At 38.6% G+C, this 21887-nt stretch overlaps 1 protein-coding gene across 13 annotated transcripts in view; it reads left to right on the top strand.

Moving 5' to 3' along the window:
* LOC133636004 (MAP7 domain-containing protein 1-like) overlaps window positions 1-21887 on the top strand; it is a 136345-nt gene that overhangs the window by 20269 nt on the left and 94189 nt on the right. For 10 of the 13 annotated variants that reach the window (XM_062029587.1, XM_062029585.1, XM_062029583.1 and 7 more), the window contains 3 exons: window positions 42-156; window positions 939-1119; window positions 14855-15022. In XM_062029587.1, coding sequence (XP_061885571.1) covers window positions 14956-15022 — 67 coding nt within the window. In that variant the 5' untranslated portion in view covers window positions 42-156; window positions 939-1119; window positions 14855-14955. Of the gene's footprint in view, window positions 1-41; window positions 157-938; window positions 1120-14676; window positions 15023-21887 lie in introns of those variants that run through there. The other 3 variants (XM_062029584.1, XM_062029579.1, XM_062029580.1) reach the window with 2 other exon arrangements.

Genomic DNA, 21887 nt, shown 5'->3' with positions numbered 1-21887 from the left:
ATCCATCCATCCATCCATTTTCTACAGCTTGTCCCTTACAGGGTCGCGTGGGGTGCTGGAGCCTATCTCAGCTGCACATGGGCGGAAGGCGGGATCCACCCTGGACAAGTCGGGTGTAAATCTCAGCCCCAAATTGGTATAATGTATGCATTATATGTGAGTAATAATACTTCCTTTCCTGTCAAAAACTGCATGGAACTCCCTTTGTCCAAGTAAAATGTCCCGTCACCTTGTTATTATTCAATTTCCTATTCATTATAACTGCAGTGGAACCTACAAAGTCGAATTGCCCTTCAAAGTATTTGATAAAAGTACACTTGTAAGGTAAAGGCATAGTTGAGATATACTGATATGTAACTTAAGTGCGGTTTGCTTGTCTTTATCTTTTAATGTTTTTGTGATGGCAGTGGTGGGCCTGCAAGGCCTTCTCGGCTGGCCTAACATAACCTGAAATCATGATCATAATAAAAGCTACAAGTATTTTTTTATTTACTTTTCCCTAAATATCTAAAAGTATTCATATTCTCTTCATGTCATATTATGCTCCTTCCAGTGCTGTTGTTTTAAGGTTAGAGTTTGTATCCAATCAGAACATACAGTTGGTAGTTGTCAGTAAGGCCTTCTAGCTGGCCTCACGTTGAACGTGACATTTACGCGTCCTGTGATTGGATACTCACCGGGACTGTTAGCGGGTGAATTTGACAACACATACAGTTGATAGACAGTTGCGATAGTCAATCAGATCACCAGTTGTTGACAGTAGCCTATCTAGGTAGCCTGATGTTAACGAGACTGTGTTTGGATACTCACTTGTGAAGTGAGTATCCATCCACAAGTTGCAATTTAGCAGGAAGCAGGAAGTGTTGCACCGATACTCACTTTTTAAACTTTTTTAACACACAAAGAAGGAGAACAAAACGTTGATATGTATTTGCAAGGCCATTTTCAAGATGGATATTTAAAGAGAAACTACATCTTGTGAGACGACGTCGGCCAACCCAGGAAGCTAACTGAGCTGTCCCGGCGATGAAATGGGGAAATTCCCGTCACTTCCACTCGAATCAACCGACTACTAGCGGTACCACTGGCTAATACGGCGTCGAATGGGTGCTACAAATTGTGAGTTCAAATATTTTATTTCTTTATTTTTTCACGTTTAATATGTATTTGGAATTTTAATTTTGACAGTACCACATAAGATATGTTTTAATTGCTGATGCGGGTTCATTGATTTTTAAATGCGCCAGAAAATAACCTGTTTTGTACACTGTTGATGTGATTCAATACTCAGTACTGCGTAAATGTGTTCCTGTATAGTATTTCTCCAGCAATAGTCATGTGATGACATAAATTATGGTATTTTGAGAGGTGATCATTGAAGTCGGACATCACTGAAGACCTAGGTGGGAAATGCACGGCCCTCCACTGTGTGATGGCACTACCAGAAGTCGGGGTTGGTTTTTGTCACCAAAAAAGACAAATTTGGAAGTTTGGGATCATTTTGATCAGATAGCCCCAAATAAGATAAAACATGTTTTTCCCTGTTTACTTTTTGACTCATTACACCTTTTACATTCCTTTTTGTGCAGCTAGTTTGTTTTAAAAAAAAAAAACAGAAAACAATTATTTCAGCTAACTATTATTTTTATTTACCGGTCAAATATAGTGACTTTTTTAATCCAGCAGATGGCCATTATGAAATAATACAGCATCAGTGCAGTGTCAACACAGTTATTGAGTGTTCCAAACACTCACTGAGGCGTAATTTTACTCATCACATACTCAGAACCAAAAAAGCGTTTTGTACATAATGAATTTAAAAAAAAAAAAAGATTTTCTTCTTTTATTTTTTGTCTGTTAACTTATTTTTAAACGTTTTACTCCCTGTACAGTTAATTATAGGGGTGTATTTTTTTAATTTTTTTTTAAAAATTAATTGCGATTTCTATTTGTAAGTATTATGAATCTATAAAAAAAAGTAAAAATTTCTTTAAAAAAAATAAATTTTTTAATCGTTTTTTTTTTTAATCTGTCCAGTTCAGCCACTCAGGCAAATCCTATTGTTGATGTAGATGAAAAGAGAAGTGTGGGATACTTCTCTTGTTGTGTTATTTGTATTTGACTAAATGTTTGGCTAAAATTTTGTTGAACAAACCAGTTTTCTTTTAAGTAATATAGAAATTAATCAGAGCTGTTTATTTTATAGAGGAATGTAGTTAATCACAGAACTGGCGCACAATGTTACAGTATTAAAAAAGTATTGACTTTGATTCGAGAATAGTTTTGAATCGAAAATTGATTCTGAATTGAATTGTTACCCCCCCCAAGAATCGAATCAAATCTTGGGGTACCCACATATTTACAGCCCTAGTTAATAAAGGTATAACGGTGCCAGTTTGGCAATAGCACAAATGTAATGACGGTTTAATTAATAATCATGACAAGAAGTCATTCAAAATCCCCAAAAATGTGAGGCAAGATTGCCAAGCCAAAATGGCACCTGGTCCAGGTAGTAATTTCTACTAAACAGTTTTAAGATGGACATATTTAATAGATCCCTGCTATTCGTGGAATATACGATCCTTAACGTGATTAATTGACATTATTTTTGACACTCTAATGAAGCCTGGGTTAGTCTCTGCCGTGGATGTCCAAACTTTTCCCACTCTGGTCCGCAGATAGCAAAATCAAAGGATATGAGGGCCATGTTGATATTTTTCACTTTCAAATACAGCACAATATGTAGATTTAAAAAAAAAAAAGAGGAAAAAAACAGCCCGCATGTCAGCTTTGTGTATCAGCGTCAACATTTTAACTTTATCATCTGGTATCTATTTTATTGCACTTTTTTTTTTAAATAATAGTATTTTTGGACTTTGCCACGGGCCGTTAAAAAAAATTAGCAAATAGTCCCCGGCTAATCCGGTCCGGGAATAACACCATACCGGCCCCTGAGTTCGGTTCAAAACTGGAGACAAACATTTTTGCAGCAAATTCCTAAAAACACTAGAGTCATGCTCCTGTTGTATAGAAGAACTTGGACCATTGTAAACACATTGCCAGATCCTTGCAATCAATCAATCAAAGTTTACTTATACAGCCCTAAATCACGAGTGTCTCAAAGGGCTGCACAAGCCACAATGACATTTTAACCTTGCTAGCGAACAGAACACTGGGGTCCAAACCTGTGATTCACATAACTGAGGTGTTCCTTAAGTCCTTTCCTTTTTGACAGTTATTTTTCAGAATGTGATTTATGTAACTAAGGTGTTGCAGTAGCTCGTTTATTTCAGATGCAGTCAGTAGTCATTTGTTCAACTTCTTTAGTTATACTGTTGGTGTTCCTCAAGGTTCTATTTTAGGTCCCCTCTCTTTTCTTTTTTTTTATCATTTGGGCTATTCAACTGTGGTGGCCCACAAGTTCAGGTAAAAAAACTTGCATTTCTGCAGCATATTCTTTAAGAACGTTCCCTTCCTTGTCACAAATCCAGAAGTTCAACACTTCTTTCTTGTAGTAAAAGTACAAGGTACCAACAAAAGCGCTCTGCCATTCAAATGTCACACTAATGTGTACTTTACAGTATTCTGTATTATTATTATTTGGTAATATGTAATATGCTGACATTTTAATAGTTATTGTCACATTTTTATACATGATTACCGACTAAGTATAAATGAGATGGGTTTTCAGCAGGACTGTTTTCGTTTAAAAAAAAAAAAAGCAGAAAACTGGCGGGTTTTCACACAATTTAAATAAATAAATAAATCCACCAATTTGCGAGATTGCAATATGCGAGCAGCATCCACTCTACAGTAGTTTGAAATGACATATTTTTCATACAAATGCTTACCCACTGGAATGAAATGCAAAACATGTTATAACAGAAACTGCTGACTTATGTTATATGCAAATGAAGTTGCCTCAGGAAAATTATAGCTCACATTAATTTTGATGAAAATTATTTATAACCGAGAGTATTTGAAGTGTGTGGGTTTTAAATGGGACTAAAGTATTTAAAATAAAGAAAAGCACTGGGGTAAGGGAAAACCACCATCTGAGATAACAAAATGATCCAGAAAACAAGATTAATAATCAAATAGTTCACATTAGGTACTGTTGAATGTGATCAAATACAAGAGCTTTAATCAAATGCTTTGTTTGCACTCCCTTTCAGAAATGTATTTACTAGAATGTTTATTATTGTGGTTAATACGGAAATCAATTTTTTATATTTTCATGACCTGCATTGCCAACCGACTGCTTTACAGTCGGTTGGCAAGCTATTAGAAACACTCCTCAGCATGACAACAATGGGAATGTCTGTTCAGTCTTTACTTTTTTTCTTTTGACCGATGATTACATTCTTACAAAGTATTTTAATAGCCAGAATCGTATTTCCAGCTTTTCCAGGTTTTTATCATCCACAAATCCTGTCAAAGCAGTCTTTCTTTGGCGCTCATTCATTCCATTGTCTGGGCTACAGTGTAAACCAGGGGTGTCAAACTCAAATACAGAGTGGGCCAAAATTTAAAACTGAACAAAGCCACGGGCCAAGGTTGAACAAATTAACCTTTAAATAGGTACCCAAAGAAGTTTTGCATTGAATATTGAACAAACAAGGCTTATATAACTTTATAGTGACATGCAAAATCGAGTTTCAAATAATAATAATAATAATAATTAAAAAATATCAATGGCATATCAAATACAATTCAAATAAGAATTTAATGCCTCTTTTCTATTTGCAGCCTTCTGAGGTAAATATCAATATTAACTTTTTTCACAGGCTAATAAATTTGAAAATAAAATAACAATGAATAAACCAACCATTCAGGACTTTTAACTGCTCAGTTTGCAACACACTGATCTATTCTGATGTTACCAAGCCAGATACCTGGCATCTTTTCGTGGATGCTAGTTTATTAATGGCTTTGAGCTGAGGCAACCTTCATTATCGAACAAAAGTGTTCATCAGTCATTATATCTCGTGTTCCACCCGGACCACATTCTTGGGGGCGTGACTTAAAGGCACTGCCTTTAACATCCTCTACGATCTGTCGTCCCGTAAGCTTTTCATCCTTTCTAACAACGTGTCTGCTCAGTCACAAGATATGTGCGGCTTCTGAACGCACATACAAGTGAATGCAATACATACTTAATCAACAGCGTTACAGGTTACACTGAAGGTAGCCGTATAAACAACTTTAACCCTGTTAGAAATATACGCCATACTGTGAACCCACACCAAACAAGAATGACAAACACATTTCGGGAGAACATCCGCACCGTAACACAACATAAACACATCATAACAAATACCCAGAATCCTTTGCAGCACTAACTTTTCTGGTTAGCTACAAAATACACCCCCGCTACCACCAACACCCCCCCACATTCACACCTTGTAGCGTCCCGGAAGAGTTAGTGCTGCAAAGGGTTCTGGTATTTGTTCTGTTGTGTTTATGTTGTGTTACGGTGCGGATGTTCTCCCGAAATGTGTTTGTTATTCTTGTTTGGTGTGGGTTCACAATGTGGCGCATATTTGTAACAGTGTTAAATTTGTTTATTCAGCAACCCTCAGTGTAACCTGTATCGCTGTTGATTAAGTATGCGTTGCATTCACTTGCGTGTGCGTACAGAAGTCGCACATATTATGTGACTGGGCCAGCACTCGTTGGACTGGATGAAAAGCGGACGTGACAATTTTTGGGAGGGGCAGTGAAGTTTGGGAGTCTCCCGGGCGGGTTGGCAAGTATGAGAATTAGCGGTGAATGCGGTGTTACCGCGGCACCGCCGCTGTATATAATCGGCGGGCCAGCTCTTGTGTTAATTTGATATCGCCTCAAGGGCCAAGTAAAATTACACGGCGGGCCAAATTTGGCCCACGGGCCAGAGTTTGATACCAATGGTCTAAACCTTCAGTGCCCCACACATTCAGGGACCAGGTCGGTTTGGAGCCAAGGAACGTTATCACAGTTACTAATATGAATCTTTCAGATCAAAAGTGGTTTGTAAAATAGTTCAGTAAAGGAGATAAAGAGAGGAGGAAAGCATTAATAGTAAATCACTGTAATAAATGATGGGATGGTATAGTAACACACTGACTTCTGCTTGGCACTCAGCAACAAAGGGTTGGAGTTGGGGGTTAAATCACCAAAATGATTCCCGGGCGCGGCACCGCTGCTGCCCACTGCTCCCCAAGGGGATGGGACAAATGCAGAGGACAAATTTCGCCACATCTAGTGTGTGTGTGACAATCATTGGTACTTTAATCTTTAATCTTAATCTTCTGCATGGGCATCATATAGATCAAAGCACACACTTGCATGTAAAAATAACAGAAACAGAAATAAATACAATATTTTTAAATATGTTTGAATTGCACTATAATATATATTGCCTCTTTATGTTTTGATTTTTAGTAAATAACTCACATTTTACATTATGACCCTTAAGTCCGATACAATGAGAGATGATTGTTAGGACTTAACATAAAGTAAAATTCCCTAAGTTGTTGTTGTTTTTAATGCACTCTGACTCCGTTTTACATCATCATCAGGAAAGACAGGCGTGTCATTGGTTGCACAAAAAATGCTTATGTTTTAAGTGAAAGCTTTAAAAAGTCAAATGTCTCCAAGTTGTAAATGATAAATTTCACCAAAATAGTTGTAAAAAAAAAAGTTTCCATAGGCACACCAACTCAGCAAAAAACGAGCAATTAAATAATATCACCTCTTGTCATAGCGTCTTCCTGATAGAAAATGTTGTGTAAATTGACATGCAAGACAGCGGCATCTTCTGGATTCACGCTTTTCCTCAGCAGTTTCTATTCTACTCAAAAAAATTCATTATGTCTTCTTATTCATATACTTTTTCTAATTTTCTTGTAATCAGACCATATTTTTGGTATATTAGATGGAATTTTTACCTAGATCAACTTCAAATCTATCCGTCGATTATACGTTTTTTAAATTCTTTTTCAATGTTTTTGTTAGTTTGTTTCTTGCCCTTTTTGTCACAGATAACTGTTTTTGATGGCAACCACTGAAAACATGCAATATTTTTTTATGCCAAAAATACTTTAAAGTGAAATATTTGATGTGAAGTAGTTGGAGCCTTCAATAGGTCAGTAATTCAAAACAACGTTGATTTGGATTCATTATTTTTCTTTGAGCAATGACAGTTTTAAAAGAAAAAAAACAGCCTGCATGGCAGCTTTATGTTATTAGTCAACTTTTTCTTGTTACATTTCACCTCTTAGCACTTTTATTCCCCTTTTTTTTTTTAATAGTGTTTTTGGAATCTGCCTGCCATCCGGTAAAAAAAATTAGCTGTGTTTGGACACCTGAAATGAACCATTTTGGGGGCCACATTTTCAGATCGAACCAGGGACCCGACTTCTTTCTTCAGTATTAGTCTTATTTTGTACATTTCGGAGAACCAGTGTCTTGGACAGTGGACATTCGATGTTTTTAAGCACCTTCTGCAAAAAAGCGAGTCAAATGTCATCATATGACTGCACTCTAGTGTTTTTAGGAATCCGCTGCAAAAATTTGAGTCTCTCACAAGTTATTTGTTTGGCCCCAAGTTGAATAGCCCATGTGATAGGATAATAGGCGGTGTATTTATAAAAAAAAATAAAAATTATCCTTGCCATTTAATGTTGCGATTCGATCAGTTGGTGGGTGAGAGTTGCTAGAATCCCAGCTGCTACACGTCCAGTCAGCGGCCCGCCAAGGAAACAGCTGAGAGCTTGTGATGATACCAGAGTGCCAACTGCTGGAGGGCAGACAGACAGGGGTGGACTCGGTTTGCAATGTGACTCAGTCACTCCCTGTTATCAGTGTCATGTTTGAAAGATGGCCGTATAGGACTAATAACACACGATAGTGACAAGCCATAGTCACCTTTCAAGACTTTTTAGAACCGATGCCTTCTACTATTGTGAATGAATAAATCCAGATAGTGCCAAAAAGCTGTTATTTATACCTCTTGCAGTTTAAAAAAAAAAAAGAATACGATCCTGCCTAACCCACATTGTCATCCACTTGCAAGGAAATCTCAGGCAGATTTTTGTCACTCTCCATAACAACTGCTCCACTCCCACGTCGCACAGCAGCTGTAGTTATATTCAGATTGTGACTTCAACCCTGCGCTCTCCAAATATGTATACGTACGCACTTGTGTGCTTGTGCAGTTTTTCTTTTTAGAAAATATTTTATAAGCCCTCACTCCAGTCAAAAGGAGGATTTGGACAAGCGTTACTCCAGGCTGTTTTGGGTTAGATCCTTTTTATTTTTTTTGGTGACGCTTTTGTGTGGAGGAGGTGCAATTATACATGCCTCTGTGGAATGACGGGAGGCTCTCTGATCCACCACAATCTTCCGTCTGGTGCAGACAAGTGTGGACATGCGCTCCCATAAGCACAGAGGGGCCACATGCGTGTCTAATGTGCTGGTTTATAGAAAGAAAAGGAAGAGTCCTCTTGCTTGTGTGCACATTTACAGTAGGTGCTGAAAGACACACTAGAAAGTGATCTAAGCAAGACTCACTAAGGCTCCTTCTACACCAGGCCTGGGCAATTATTTTGACTCGGGGGCCAAATTTAGAGAAAAAAATGTGTCTGGGGGCCGGTATATCTATTTTTAGGAAAACTAATACAAAACCTCACAATAAAGTCTGATTGAAAGCTAAAAATGTTATGACAGACTTAAAAACGGAATGGAATTTTAAATTTTTGTAAGAACGATAAAACCCTGAAAATTGAGAACATATGAACGTCATACCCCCTCTCAATCGACATATTTTACAATCAAGCCAAATGCAACAAACACAGCGAAATATGAACACGAAGGGTAAAAAAACAAAAAACACAATCTGATATATCTGACTAGTAGGGTTGTACGGTATACCGGTATTAGTATAGTATTGCAATACTAATGAATCATATTCGGTACCATACTGCCTCTGAAACCGCCACACCATAAGATTTTTTGTTAAAATAAAGCTAATAATGCAATTTTTCCTAGTCCCCTTTATTTAGAAAAGTACCGAAAAGTATCGAAATAATATTGGTATCAGGACAACACTAGTCACTAAAATATCATGCAAAAACGCAGATTCCAACCATTGAAATACGTTGTATAGTTCAAGACTTATGGTAATTTGAAAACATCCCCGCACATCATAATGGCAGCTACAGTTTCCATCTTAAAAGATCTAAAAAAAATTATTTGGGAATGTCCGGCGGGCCAGATTGAAAAGCTTAACGGGCCGCATGTGGCCCCCGGGCCTCAATTTGCCCAGGTCCGTTCTACACTAAGGTTATCCAGGGTATATCTCACCTAACCTTATCCTTGTCTACACACACACAATGCCACCGTTTTCCGTAGATTTCCCTTGTCCACGGGAGCCCGCATTCTCGTTGTCTCCCCTTCGACAAATGGACAAAGTTTTTCGCTAAGTAGAATCACACTTGACCTGGACATTCGAAAGTTCTCTTGCCGTTGTATCCGAAATAGCTGCAATCACGCGTTTCCTCCTCTTAAAGCAGTGTTTTTCAACCTTTTTTGAGCCAAGGCACATTTTTTGTGTTGAAAAAATCCGGAGGCACACCACCAGCACAAATCATTAAGAAATGAACTCCGTTGACAGTAAAAAGTCGTTCTTGCAATTGTTGGATATGACTTTAAACCATAACCAAGCATGCATCAATAGAGCTCTTGTCTCAAAGTAGGTGTACTGTCACCACCTGTCACATCATACCCTGACTTATTTGGAGTTTTTTGCTGTTTTCCTGTGTGAAGTATTTTAGTTCTTGTCTTGCGCTCCTATTTTGGTTCACACCTCAGAGTGATGTATTTTGGTACTTGACGCATGCCAACTGTTGAGTCATGATTTTTGGTACCTGATGCTATCTAGCTAGCGTGCTAACTGTTAGCATTTCAGTTTGGCTTTGACTTTTCAGTATTCACATACAATATCTACTGGCACATGTTAACTGTTAGCATGCTAACATTAGCATGTTAGCATGCTAACATTAAAATGCTAGCTTTTCTTGGCACGTTTTTCAGTCATATATTTTAGTACCTGACACGTGCTTACTGTTAGCATTCTAGCTTTTTTGACTAATTTTGCGGATATACATCGCACAGTCATATATTTTGGTACTTGACGCATGTTTACTGTTAGATTGCTAATGTTAGCAAGTTAGCTTTTTAAGCTATTTTTGAAGATCTACATCTCAAAGTCATGTATTTTGGTACTCTATGCATGCTGACCAGTGAGTTATATTTTCTGTTACCTGACGCTATCCGACTGTCGTGCAAACTGTTAGCATTTCAGTTTGGCTTTCGCTTTTTCAGTTTTCACACGCAATTTCTACCGAAATTGCATCTAGTTTTTAGTATTATTTAGCTTTATTTTTTCATACAAAAATGTTCCACATATGCACAATGTACAAACTGTATATTTTATGTGTTTTTGTAAACATTTAAATTAATCTGTAGGAACAATGTTATATTTTTCCTACAGATTCCTACAAAATGTTAAATATTTTGCGGTTACTTGTAAAAGACCCTGCGATGAGGTGGCGACTTGTCCAGGGTGTACCCCGCCTTCCGCCCGAATGCAGCTGAGATAGGCTCCAGCGACCCCAAAAGGGACAAGCGGTAGAAAATGGATGGATGGATGGACTTGTAAAAGATTTCATGAATATATTTTTGTATAGAATAATACGCTGCTTTTAAATAAGTAAGACATAAAAGTAGCATTTTCAGCAAAGCAATATTTTTCAATGTTTTTTGGATTGCATTCCAGCCATTTGAGTACTGCGTCTATGTGTTTTGAGTTTGCAATATAATGCTGCTTAATTATTGGAAGTTACTCAGGCTGTCAAAGTAAATGCCTGAACTCATCACAAAATATTATCACATTAATCATGTCTGAAAGTAGATTCATTTATTTTGACCGCACATGGAAAGGCAGAGCAGGTTGCTATACGGCAGACCTGGGCATATTTAGGCCCGGGCGCCACATGCGGCCCGTTAAGCTTTTCAATGTGGCCCGCCAGACATTCACAAATATTTTTTTTTAGATCTTTTCAAATTGAAACTGTTGCTACCATTATGATGTGCAGTGATGTTTTCAAATGACCGTAAGTCTTGAACTATACAAAGTAATTCAATGGTTGGAATCTGCGCTTTTGCATGATATACTAGTTACTATGGTCATCTAATTAGTTACTACGGTAATCTAATTAGTTACTATGGTCATCTACGTCACATTAGCTCAGACGAGGCACCAAGCAGTGTGGGTGGGGAGCGTTTCCACAGAGTGTTTCCAAAGCGGCCAGCCTGAAATGCAAGGGGGCAGGGACAGACGCGGAAGGAGATTTTCACAACAAAGTTCTAATGCTTAGTGATATATCAGATAAATCAGATTATAGCTGGGGTTTATTTTTTAACCCTTTGCGTTCATATTTCAGAATCAGAATCAGAATACTTTTATTGCCATTGTTTGAGAACGGGTTCACAAACTAGGATTTTTTCTTGGTCCAATCGTGCAACATAAAACACATATAACACAGAATAGGTAATAAAATGAGCTGTAACTGAGCTATCAGATCTTGTTATTGTTCACGTGCCTGATGGCCGAGGTAAAAAAACTGTTCAGGTGGCGGGAGGTGTGTGTCTGGATGGACCGTAGTCTCCTGCCTGAGGGGAGAGGGGAGAATAGTTTGTGTCCAGGGTGAGAAGTTTGTTGCATTTTTGTTGCGTTTCGCTTGATTGTAAAATATGCCATTCATATGTTGTCAATATTCAGTGTTTTATCGGTCATAGTTAATATTGTAAACCCCACATTCTTTATTTTTATGTACATTCTGGGTGTCTCATTCAGTAAAAAAATGCAACATTCCATCCCGTTTTTAAGGTGGTCTGTCATAACGTTTTTAGCATTGAATTAGACATTATTGTGAGGTTTTGTATTAGTGTTCCTAAAAATAGATATACCGGCCCCCAGACACATTATTTTCTCAAAATTTCCCCAGGCCTGCTATACGGTCAGTCATCAGGTCAATGCATACGTCAGTGCTGGGTAACATCACTTCAAAATACACGCTGACGGTACTGAAGAAAAAACTGCATGTTTTAAACAAACAAAACGAGGTGCGTTCAAGTACAACATAAAAAAAAAAGTCCTTCCTGGAACAAGAAAATTGCATTTGTGTTCATGTTTAGGTCTTCTCAAGTTATTTACTGTGATTAATCACTGTTAATCAAGATGCAAAAGTGCGATTAATGTAATCGTTTGACAGCACAGTTTTTTTTACATTGCAATTAGGCATTCCTAGAGTGTATTAAAAAAACTGCAAAAAACATCACATGGACAAAGATAAGACCTTCTGGAGGAAAGTTCTGTGGTCAGATGAAACAAAAATTGAGCTGTTTGGCCACAATACCCAGCAATATGTTTGGAGGAGAACAGGTGAGGCCTTTAATCCCAGGAACACCATACCTACCGTCAAGCATGGTGGTAGGAGTGTTATGCTCTGGGTCTGTTTTGCTGCCAATGGAACTGGTGCTTTACAGAGAGTAAATGGGACAATGAAAAAGGAGGATTACCTCCAAATTCTTCAGGACAACCTAAAATCATCAGCTGTCAAAAGTGGCAAAGGAATGGCTAAATCAGACTAGAATTAAGGTTTTAGAATGGCCTTCACAAAGTCCTGACTTAAACGTGTGGACAATGCTGAAGAAACAAGTCCAAGTCAGAAAACTAACACATTTAGCTGAACTGCACCAATTTTGTCAAGAGGAGTGGTCAAAAATTCAACCAGAAGCTTGCCAGAAGTTTGTGGATGGCTACCAAAAGCGCCTTATTGCAGTGAAACTTGCCAAGGGACATGTAACCAAATATTAACATTGCTACTATGGACTGGACTTTCACAATATTAGGTCAGACCCACTCGACGTCCATTGCATCCGGTCTCCCCTAGAGGGGGGGTCACCCACATATGCGGTCCTCTCCCAGGTTTCTCAAAGTCATTCACATCGACGTCCCATTGGGGTTGTGAGTTTTTCCTTGCCTTTATGTGGGCTCTGTACCGTGGATGTCGTTGTGGCTTGTGCAGCCCTTTGAGACACTTGTGATTTAGGGCTATATAGATAAACATTGATTGATTGATTGATGTATACTTTTGACCCAGCAGATTTGCTCACATTTTCAGTAGACCCATAATAAATTCCTAAAAGAACCAAACCTCATGAATACTTTTTGTGACCACCAAGTATGTGCTCCAATCACTCTATCACAAAAAAATAAGAGTTGTAGAAAGTATTGGAAACTCAAGACAGCCATGACATTATGTTTTTACAAGTGTATGTCAACTTTTGATCGTGACTGTATTTTGGGGTTGCATGTTGCGCAATACAGTATCAAATCCTTGAAATCACATAAACGTAAATTTAGGATTATTTTATTTACATGTTGTCTTTTTAAGGACACTTCCTGCAAATCCTCTCGGCTTAACCTCAGCTTGTTGTCTGCTGTGTTTGAATACCAATGCTTCCTTCAGGTTATGCACGGTTCTGTCTCTGAAGATGCTGGCCTTCCAACACATGACAGTCGCATCATTTGGAAAACAACACAGGTTTACAATGTGACCATTGTTGCTGAATGCGTCTTCACTCATTTAAAAAAGAAAAAGAAAAAAGATGTTAGGGAAGATATTCCAGTCATGTGGATCTCTTGCCGGTGACTAAGAAGGGCATGATTTAATAGACACTTCCTGTCTCATTAAATATATATGATATTCTTAACATAAATGTGCTAAAGTTTTTTTTTTTAATCAATTTTATCAATATTGATTAAAAAATAAATAATTAAAAAATGTAATTGTTTTTCCAAGTAGTGCTATTAACATTTTCTCCCTGCAGCACAGACATCTAAGATGTTAATATTTAATAGGTTGTCATCACCAATCATACAGTATGGATGATATAGCAGATAATGCCTTTTTAGTAAAATAATAACCACACAAATGTTCCAGGATCATGCTTGTAAATAATGCTTGTGTTGGTATCCATAGTGAAACAAAATAACGTTAATTCGGGCTTTATTATGTTGTAATTATAAACCACACCACGACTCTCCACAGAAGGTCTGTTTTCAGCTGCTCAAAAAATCATCTGGTGGATCAAACCATTTGTTTAGTTTTAAAAAAGAAAGCACATGTGTCCTTCTGCGGAACTGTCAAGCGAAAATATAAATACAATTGATAATATTAAGGTTTTTGATTCAAACGACATGTTTGTGGATATAAGAGAGTACCTAGAATAATTTAATTTGTTGTTGACAACATGGTACAGTCTGGTTTTCCGGCATGCGGTTTGTCACCGAGCACCGACGTCAAGTTGGTCACCCGGGTAAGTAGAGGCAAATCGGAAACTCTCTTTTTCCTTCACAATAAAATGTTTTTTTAATGTGTATAATTAGGTAACGCGTGCCAAGAAAACCCATATAGCGTGTATTTTTGTCTTTGCACAACTGAGAATTGTTGCGCATTGGGCTTTTACAAATACGTTGAGACAATGATCAAAACAAGCCACATTTTGTAATGAACAAACTACCGGAAGTTCATGATTAAGAACGTGCCTTGACTAAACGGTCTTGCGGTAAGTAGGACTGAAAGGTTTATTCTCACTGTGGATTTTCCACAGAAGACACATCCACCCTTTTAATGACAATGAATAATATTCGCATAATTTAACATTTTTTATCGTTTTCAGTGGGGTATTGAACTACCTTTACTGTTTTTGTCGCGCTTTCCTTCTATTGGATTTTTTTTTTTAGGAAGGGCGTGTTTGGCTGATCTGGACCGGGAGTTTCAGCTCCTGTGCTTGGGACACTTGTGAGGAATGACAACAACTGGAAAGTCCCTGCAATCCGCCTGAATGGAAACAATGGATTATAAGGAGCTTGGACATCATTTTGAGGAGAAGCTGACACTGACAGATAAATGTGAGTACATGCTGCATTAATGTAGGTCAAGTGTACAATGATTATGTAAAAAATCTCTGACATTTGGATATTAAATGAGGGTCTCTTTATGTCATGTCCGTGTGCTGTCTAAAGCTTGGAAGCTCCCTCACTAGTTAGATCTAGTGGGAAATGCTGCTGTTCTTCATTAGTAATGCACACACAGCACATCTCTGCAAAAAAAAATTCTACATTCTTTTTGCTTCCATGCAAAAATCTTCCTCAGCAACCCCCCCTGCCACTTGATTTTATTGAATGGATGGAGACAAACATCCACCCTTCATCTCCCCTTGACCTGACTGTCTTAATGGAAGGTGTCCCTGTCAGCCCTGCCCCCCTTCTTTCTATAGACATTTAGCATCTTCATCACTGCTGCCATGTTGCATGCATGTGTGGGTGTCCTTGCATTGACTGGTCCTCAGAGGAACATCAGGGAGAGGCATTTTACCCGCTTGAGGTCTATACTCGTAAGCCTTTTAGTTCATTATTCATGGGTGTGGTTGAGTACAGAATACACCCGTCCGTGCATTTTGTATACTGGTTTGCGGTGTCTGCTGGAGCTTATCCCATTGCCATTTTTCCACTACTTGGCATTGCATGACTGTGCTTGTTATTGATGCTTTTTTCCATTGGCAAAAACGGTTACTAAGGTGCTATTTCTAGTACTGGTGCCTTAGCCATGTGGGCCACTGCTGTTTTTCTCGTTTCATTTGTTGATACACATATGACAGACACACTGGTTTACCACAGCCTGGTCTTTGCTGCAGTGGTCGGTTTTATCGCGGCCCTCAGTCTTTTCTGAAAATATGTATTTTGTTGGAAGACCATGTGAACGACATGGAAAGGCCTATCAGGTGACGTGTGAGGCAACAGTGTCAACAACTCAGCTGTGATGCCGTCTAGAGATAAGTACCGAATTTGGTACTGATAGATTCAGATAAAATCAAACAATGCCATCTTTTGATACCTTTGTTGCACGTGAGGTCACGTCCAGTGTCAGACTCAATCACTTGGCGGGCAATCAAGCAGCAATCATAGCGGACTCAGTCGGACTGCCTCTGGGTCATGTTGCAATTTGTCATGGTAACAAAGCAAGTATGATGATAGGAAACACTCAAACACACTTTTCAAAATGCGCTAGCTCGATGCTAATTCACATTGGCTGTGTCATTTACGTGCTACTGATTAGCATGAGCAATGTTACATGGCAATTTCAACACTTCTAAATTTGGAAATGGAAATTACAACAAAGATGCACGGTGCAATCGAGCAGCTAGTGTGTAATAAGTACAATACTTACAGTTTAAACACTTTTTAGGGACTACATTCAGCCATACTTGCCAACCTTGAGACCTTCGAATTCGGGAGATTGGGGGGGAGTGGGGAACGTGGTTGGGGGGGGTGTATTGTAGCACGGAAGAGTTAGGGATGCAAGGGATTCTGGGTATTTGTTCTGTTGTGTTTATGTTGTGTTACGGTGCGGATGTTCTCCTGAAATGTGTTTGTCATTCTTGTTTGGTGTGGGTTCACAGTTTGGCGCATATTTGTAACAGTGTTAAAGTTGTTTATACGGCCACCCTCAGTGTGACATGTATGGCTGTTGATCAAGTATGTCTTGCAGTCACTTTTGTGTGTATGTAGAAGCCGCATACAACATGTGACTGGGCCGGCATGCTGTTTGTATGGTAAAAAAGCGGACGCGTCGACAGGTTGTAGAGGACGCTAAAGGCAGTGCCATCACGGCACGCCCTAATGTTGTTGGCCGGGAGAAATTCGGGAGATAGGTTGCCCCGGGAGATTTTCGGGAGGGGCACTGAAATTCGGAAGTCTCCCGGAAAAATCGGGAGGGTTGGCAAGTATGCATTCAGCCTAATGGCAAAGGCTACTCCTTAACTGGGCAACACAGTGTAGCCTATGCACTCCTGCCATCTGACGTCTTGGAATAGCAATTGCATGCAGTCTACAATATAATACTTGCAAATGAGTCTTGTAAGGAATCAAGATAAAGCAACTGGACAGCACAGTTATCATTATTAATTATATCAAATAAAAAAATAGTTGTTTCTTATTTAACAGATTACCATTCATTAGTACATAAACACACACAGAAGTACTGAAAATTGGCCCAGTTGAGTACTGGTCTCGATTCCCAGGTTCCCCTGAGTTGGTACTGTATCGATTCATGTGAAGAGTGATGAGTGAAAGATACCACGTTTATCATGGACATTTAAACGATATTCACACCAAATCTGTTCTTTTGAAACGGTGTCGGTGCTTAAATGGTGCCCAAACCAGTAATTGAAAAATAGAAAAACATACACATTTTGTTTGAAAACAAAAGCCTTTTTATTCTTATGGAAATTTGTGACTTGCAAGTTGAGCAGAACAGTAATTTTAATACTTTAATAATGTCAATAAAACGATAGCTACTGTAAGTAATAAAGTCAACAATAAACAGTTATAGTCTGGGTGTGAATCTTTGGCCACCGAAGGATTTGATCCGATTCCATTTTCTGGGGTGACAATTTAATTCAGAATCAATTCAACACAATTCTTTATTTAGACCGATTCTCGCAATGTATCATTTGGTATGATAACTATAATGAAACTATTATTTAAACAGGTTACAGTTGTAAAAAAACCCTTTTCTGGCTTCATGAAAATGGCCTAAAAACATCTTATTAAAAAAAAAAAAAATTTTCTTTTTTTAATCGACTTTTGAACCGATATGAATAGTAATCGTGATTCGGGTTCGGATTTTTTTTTTTGTGCACCCCTATGATATAGCTACCATAACAAATTGTCATAATCATTGTAACCAGCAGCAATACAGAACACAGAAAATGTGCAAAAAATGGTTGCAATGTTGATGTTTAGATTTACGGTGTTTATAAATGCACTTCACTCGTCGGGACTGTGATTTTTGCATAAATAGGAAGGATTGTGTCTCGACCTGTAATGATTTATCGAATAATTTCATTTTAAAAAAATACTTTGCTTTATAGTCTGTTGCTTCAATTAATCGTTTAATTAGTATAATTAATACAAAATGATCAAATCCCCCGGAACTGAGCACGGCTGTTGGCGTGTTAAGGTCAGCAATACAATTTTATAGAGCGTCAGATTCTGTGTGCCTCTGTCGGGACACTACATTACTTACAATATCTTACTTGTATGATATCACCTTTATGCACTTGTTGCAAGTGGCTGCATTCATTTAGCACCAACACTGATAGCTGCTTCCGGTGTCATTATGGAACTGAGCTTTGGTACCCACCTAGAGTCACATTCCAACATTTTAGATCATGTTATCGAACATTTAGAAGTGTGTTGCTCTTTTTAGAAAGAGCTCCAGCATGTGACGTTATCAGGAATTGGACGCACCGAAAAAGGCAGGGGCCACAAGATAAACAGAGACATTCTTTGTCAGTGGTGTCTCTTCTCTGCGAGTCTCGGTCTTGTAAAAATAGCAAAGGGAAGACAAAAGGAGGGGATCCGGGCCAGGGTTTGTTTGCTTTTTACAGCCCGGTGTGCACGCCGAGCTTTGAAAGAATCATAATCCCAAAATGCTCAATGAGGAGACCATCCCAATCCTTGATACAAGGCCCTGCACACATGATCTCACCTCCTCTGACCTCATCTGTCCTAGGCAACCAGACAGTGTTCCAAATCAACTGAGAGATAGTTTTTTTGCTTTTACTTGAACTTCAAGTCTGGATCACAGGAGGTCTGTCTGTAGGATCGGAGGTCCTGATATAGACCAGGAACTGGTGAGGATCATGTTTTGTTACAACCTATATGTTCAGTATTCTCCTGACAACTAGCATCCTCTGCAGTCAACATTTGTTGGTTCTCAGGTCAGGGGGTTACATTGTTGAAAAACTATCCAAGGGTCTCTTTACAATCTGCCTCTACCTGTTCAGACCCCAGTTTGTGTGTGCGATAGGAAACCTTTAGACCTGTGGGTATTCCAACTTTTGCCTTGCAGTCACAATCTCATTTTTCAGTAATCCAACGTGCAAGTAATCATGAGACGTCCACTCACTCCCTTTTGTCTTGCTTGCTTCCGAGCTATGATGACGCAATGTACTTGGCTCGCAGTCAAGATCACAGCCGGTATAAAAACACCAGCTGACATTAGCCCCCACCCCCTTTACAAGATTAAGTTCGGAAGGTATGAGGTGTCGCTTTCCTTAAGAGTGCAAAGTATTAGGAAATGGTGACATTTCCAGGTGCAATTAGCTACTGCTGTGTGCCTTGAATTATAAATCAGTTGGGAATTTTCTGCAGTGCCTTTTCCATTTCAAGCGTTATCCATACCATCTTTCTTCAAGTTCTTTGTTGACTTGATGTTACTTGTCCAGCCTGACGTAAACACATCAGTTTGTTGCAGAACGATGCCATAAGTCATTCATTAGTGCTGGTTAGTGCAGTCCAGCTGTAGAACGTGTCGTCCCGTCTTAACCCTCTATAATCAGCCTAGTACTGCACTGTGCTAGTGAAAATGTTGATCCTCAGCTACTTTGTTCAGAATCAGAATCAGAATCAGAAGTACTTTATTAATCCCCGAGGGGAAATTGAGATTTTCAGCACAATCCCATTCAAGATCAGACAAACATTACAGGGAGACAGAAAAAGGATCGCTGACGGGTCTGCCAACTATTGCCGCCCCTTCCAAAAAAAGGTGACACAAACAGGTAAACGTTGGAGAGGGGGGGAAGAGTAAAAAAATATTTAGTCAAAGGCTGGACTCCAGAAGAGTGTCCAGAATGAGGCCAATGGAAAAAAACACTTAGCCATAGGACACATAAACAATTGATTGATTGAGACCTTTATTAGTAGATTTTACAGTACAGTACATATTCCGTACAATTGACCACTAAATGGTAACACCTGAATACGTTTTTCAACTTGTTTAAGTCGGGGTCCACGTAAATCAATACATGGCACAAATATATACTATCAGCGTAATACAGTCATCACACAAGTTAATCATCAAAGTAAAACAGAGCAGTGAACTTAGTGAGTTCAGAAAGCATAAGAAAAAGTATTTACATTTTATTATTTACATTTGATTATTTACAATCTGGGGATGTGGAGAGGGGAGGGTGTTAGTCTAGGGTTGTAGTTGCCTGGAGGTGTTCTTTTAGTGTGGTTTTGAAGGAGGATACAGATGCACTTTCTTTAACACCTGTTGGGAGTGCATAGTTACATAGAATCAACAAAACTTGCAACAGAGTGTAGGGAGTGGGAGCTACGGTGGCCGGCTGCTGCTGTATAAGCGCTACTCAGCGGTCCATCGCCCCTAAGGGGAATCAAGCTGTGGTGAAGGCGTGGGGTTGGGGTGGGGCTGTGTGTTCATAAGCCCATTGTCCAGGGTGTAGTCTTGTTGTGTCTATAGACCTGGAGACGCTCTGCAGGCATGAACCTGTAAACAAAAAAGTAATATTTTTATACAACATCACCCATTTATGTGTTTCCAACAAGAAGGTGCAGAAACATCATAATTCCAGAGGAAACACCACAACAAGCGTTCACACACACACACATTTAAGAAATGTTCATATGGTGATCCGGATCACCCCCAAAATGTAATCACTCTTCCCGTTTCTGACAATTCCTGAAAGTTTAATCAAAATGTGCCCATAACATTTTTTTTTTTTAGTTATCCATAACGGAGTGAAAGAAACGGCGCAACGCCTCTTGTCAGTCATCCACTGTTTTTGTCCCTGTGAGTGGAGGCAGGGCGGCAAGCATACACACACTGAAGATGAAACTCGTATCATAAACGTGGCAAATTGAAAAAAGCGCAGTGTCACTCTTGTCTGCCTCCAATATCTCTGTCTGAGTCCCTGCAGGGCCGCTCGCTTACACACACACACACACACACACACACACACACACACACACACACACACACACACACACACACACACACACACACACACACACACACACACATACTGGTTATCATTTGGGATGGGGACCAAGTTTTTGATCATCACTTGACCACCCTTTCTACAGGTTGTGGAGGCATAAAAAAAAGAGGTAAAATGGCCACTGCCCAGTTAGCTCATACACGTCTTTAAATCTCTGGATTGATGAAGTAATGTGCTGATCATTCTTACTGGGGACCCTTGGGAAAAATAGTTAATATGGTTCATGGGGAGCAAATTTAAATAATTTTGCATAATTCACACACATTTGTACGTGACTACAGAGGACCATTTATAAAAAAAATTTTTTTTTAAAAAGTTCAAATGAAATATGTCATGATCCTCAGAATACAGCACTACAGCTGTCCTCTTATAGGAAGTTTCACCACTTAAATGTTAAAGCAAGTCCTGCATCTTCTGTGACATTACTGAAAACTGCTATTTAGCAGTAATGAAGTTGTCTGCAACTCCAACTACCATATATAGAAGGAACATTCTGAATGTGAATCATACTTTAAGGTAATAATGTTTTATAATCATGCTGTGTGAAAATGTCATCCTAAGGAACACTAAACCAGATTTTGTTTTTGGAAAAATATATTAATTTTAACTACGGATGGATACCATAGAGAATCACAGTACTATTAATGCCAGGATAACGCATGTTTCACTTTTCAAGAAAATTAATTTTCTCTTTTACCTATATTTGAAACACGTAAACAAAGTAACCCAAATTTCCCTGTTGTGGGATCAATAAAGGATTATCTTATTTTACCTTAAACCACAGAAATAAAATACAAACTGATTTAAACTTTTATTTTTACTTTTTATTTTTAACAACATTGAACATAAAAAACATAAAAAAACTGTTCTACTTAACCAGTCTTGCTGATTATCTCGTAATCTACTAT

The sequence above is a fragment of the Entelurus aequoreus genome, linkage group LG20 (assembly GCF_033978785.1).
Source record: "Entelurus aequoreus isolate RoL-2023_Sb linkage group LG20, RoL_Eaeq_v1.1, whole genome shotgun sequence".
NCBI lineage: Eukaryota > Metazoa > Chordata > Actinopteri > Syngnathiformes > Syngnathidae > Entelurus > Entelurus aequoreus.
The sequence above is the reverse complement of the archived record's forward strand: the minus strand, read 5'-3'. Positions and strand labels throughout refer to the sequence as shown.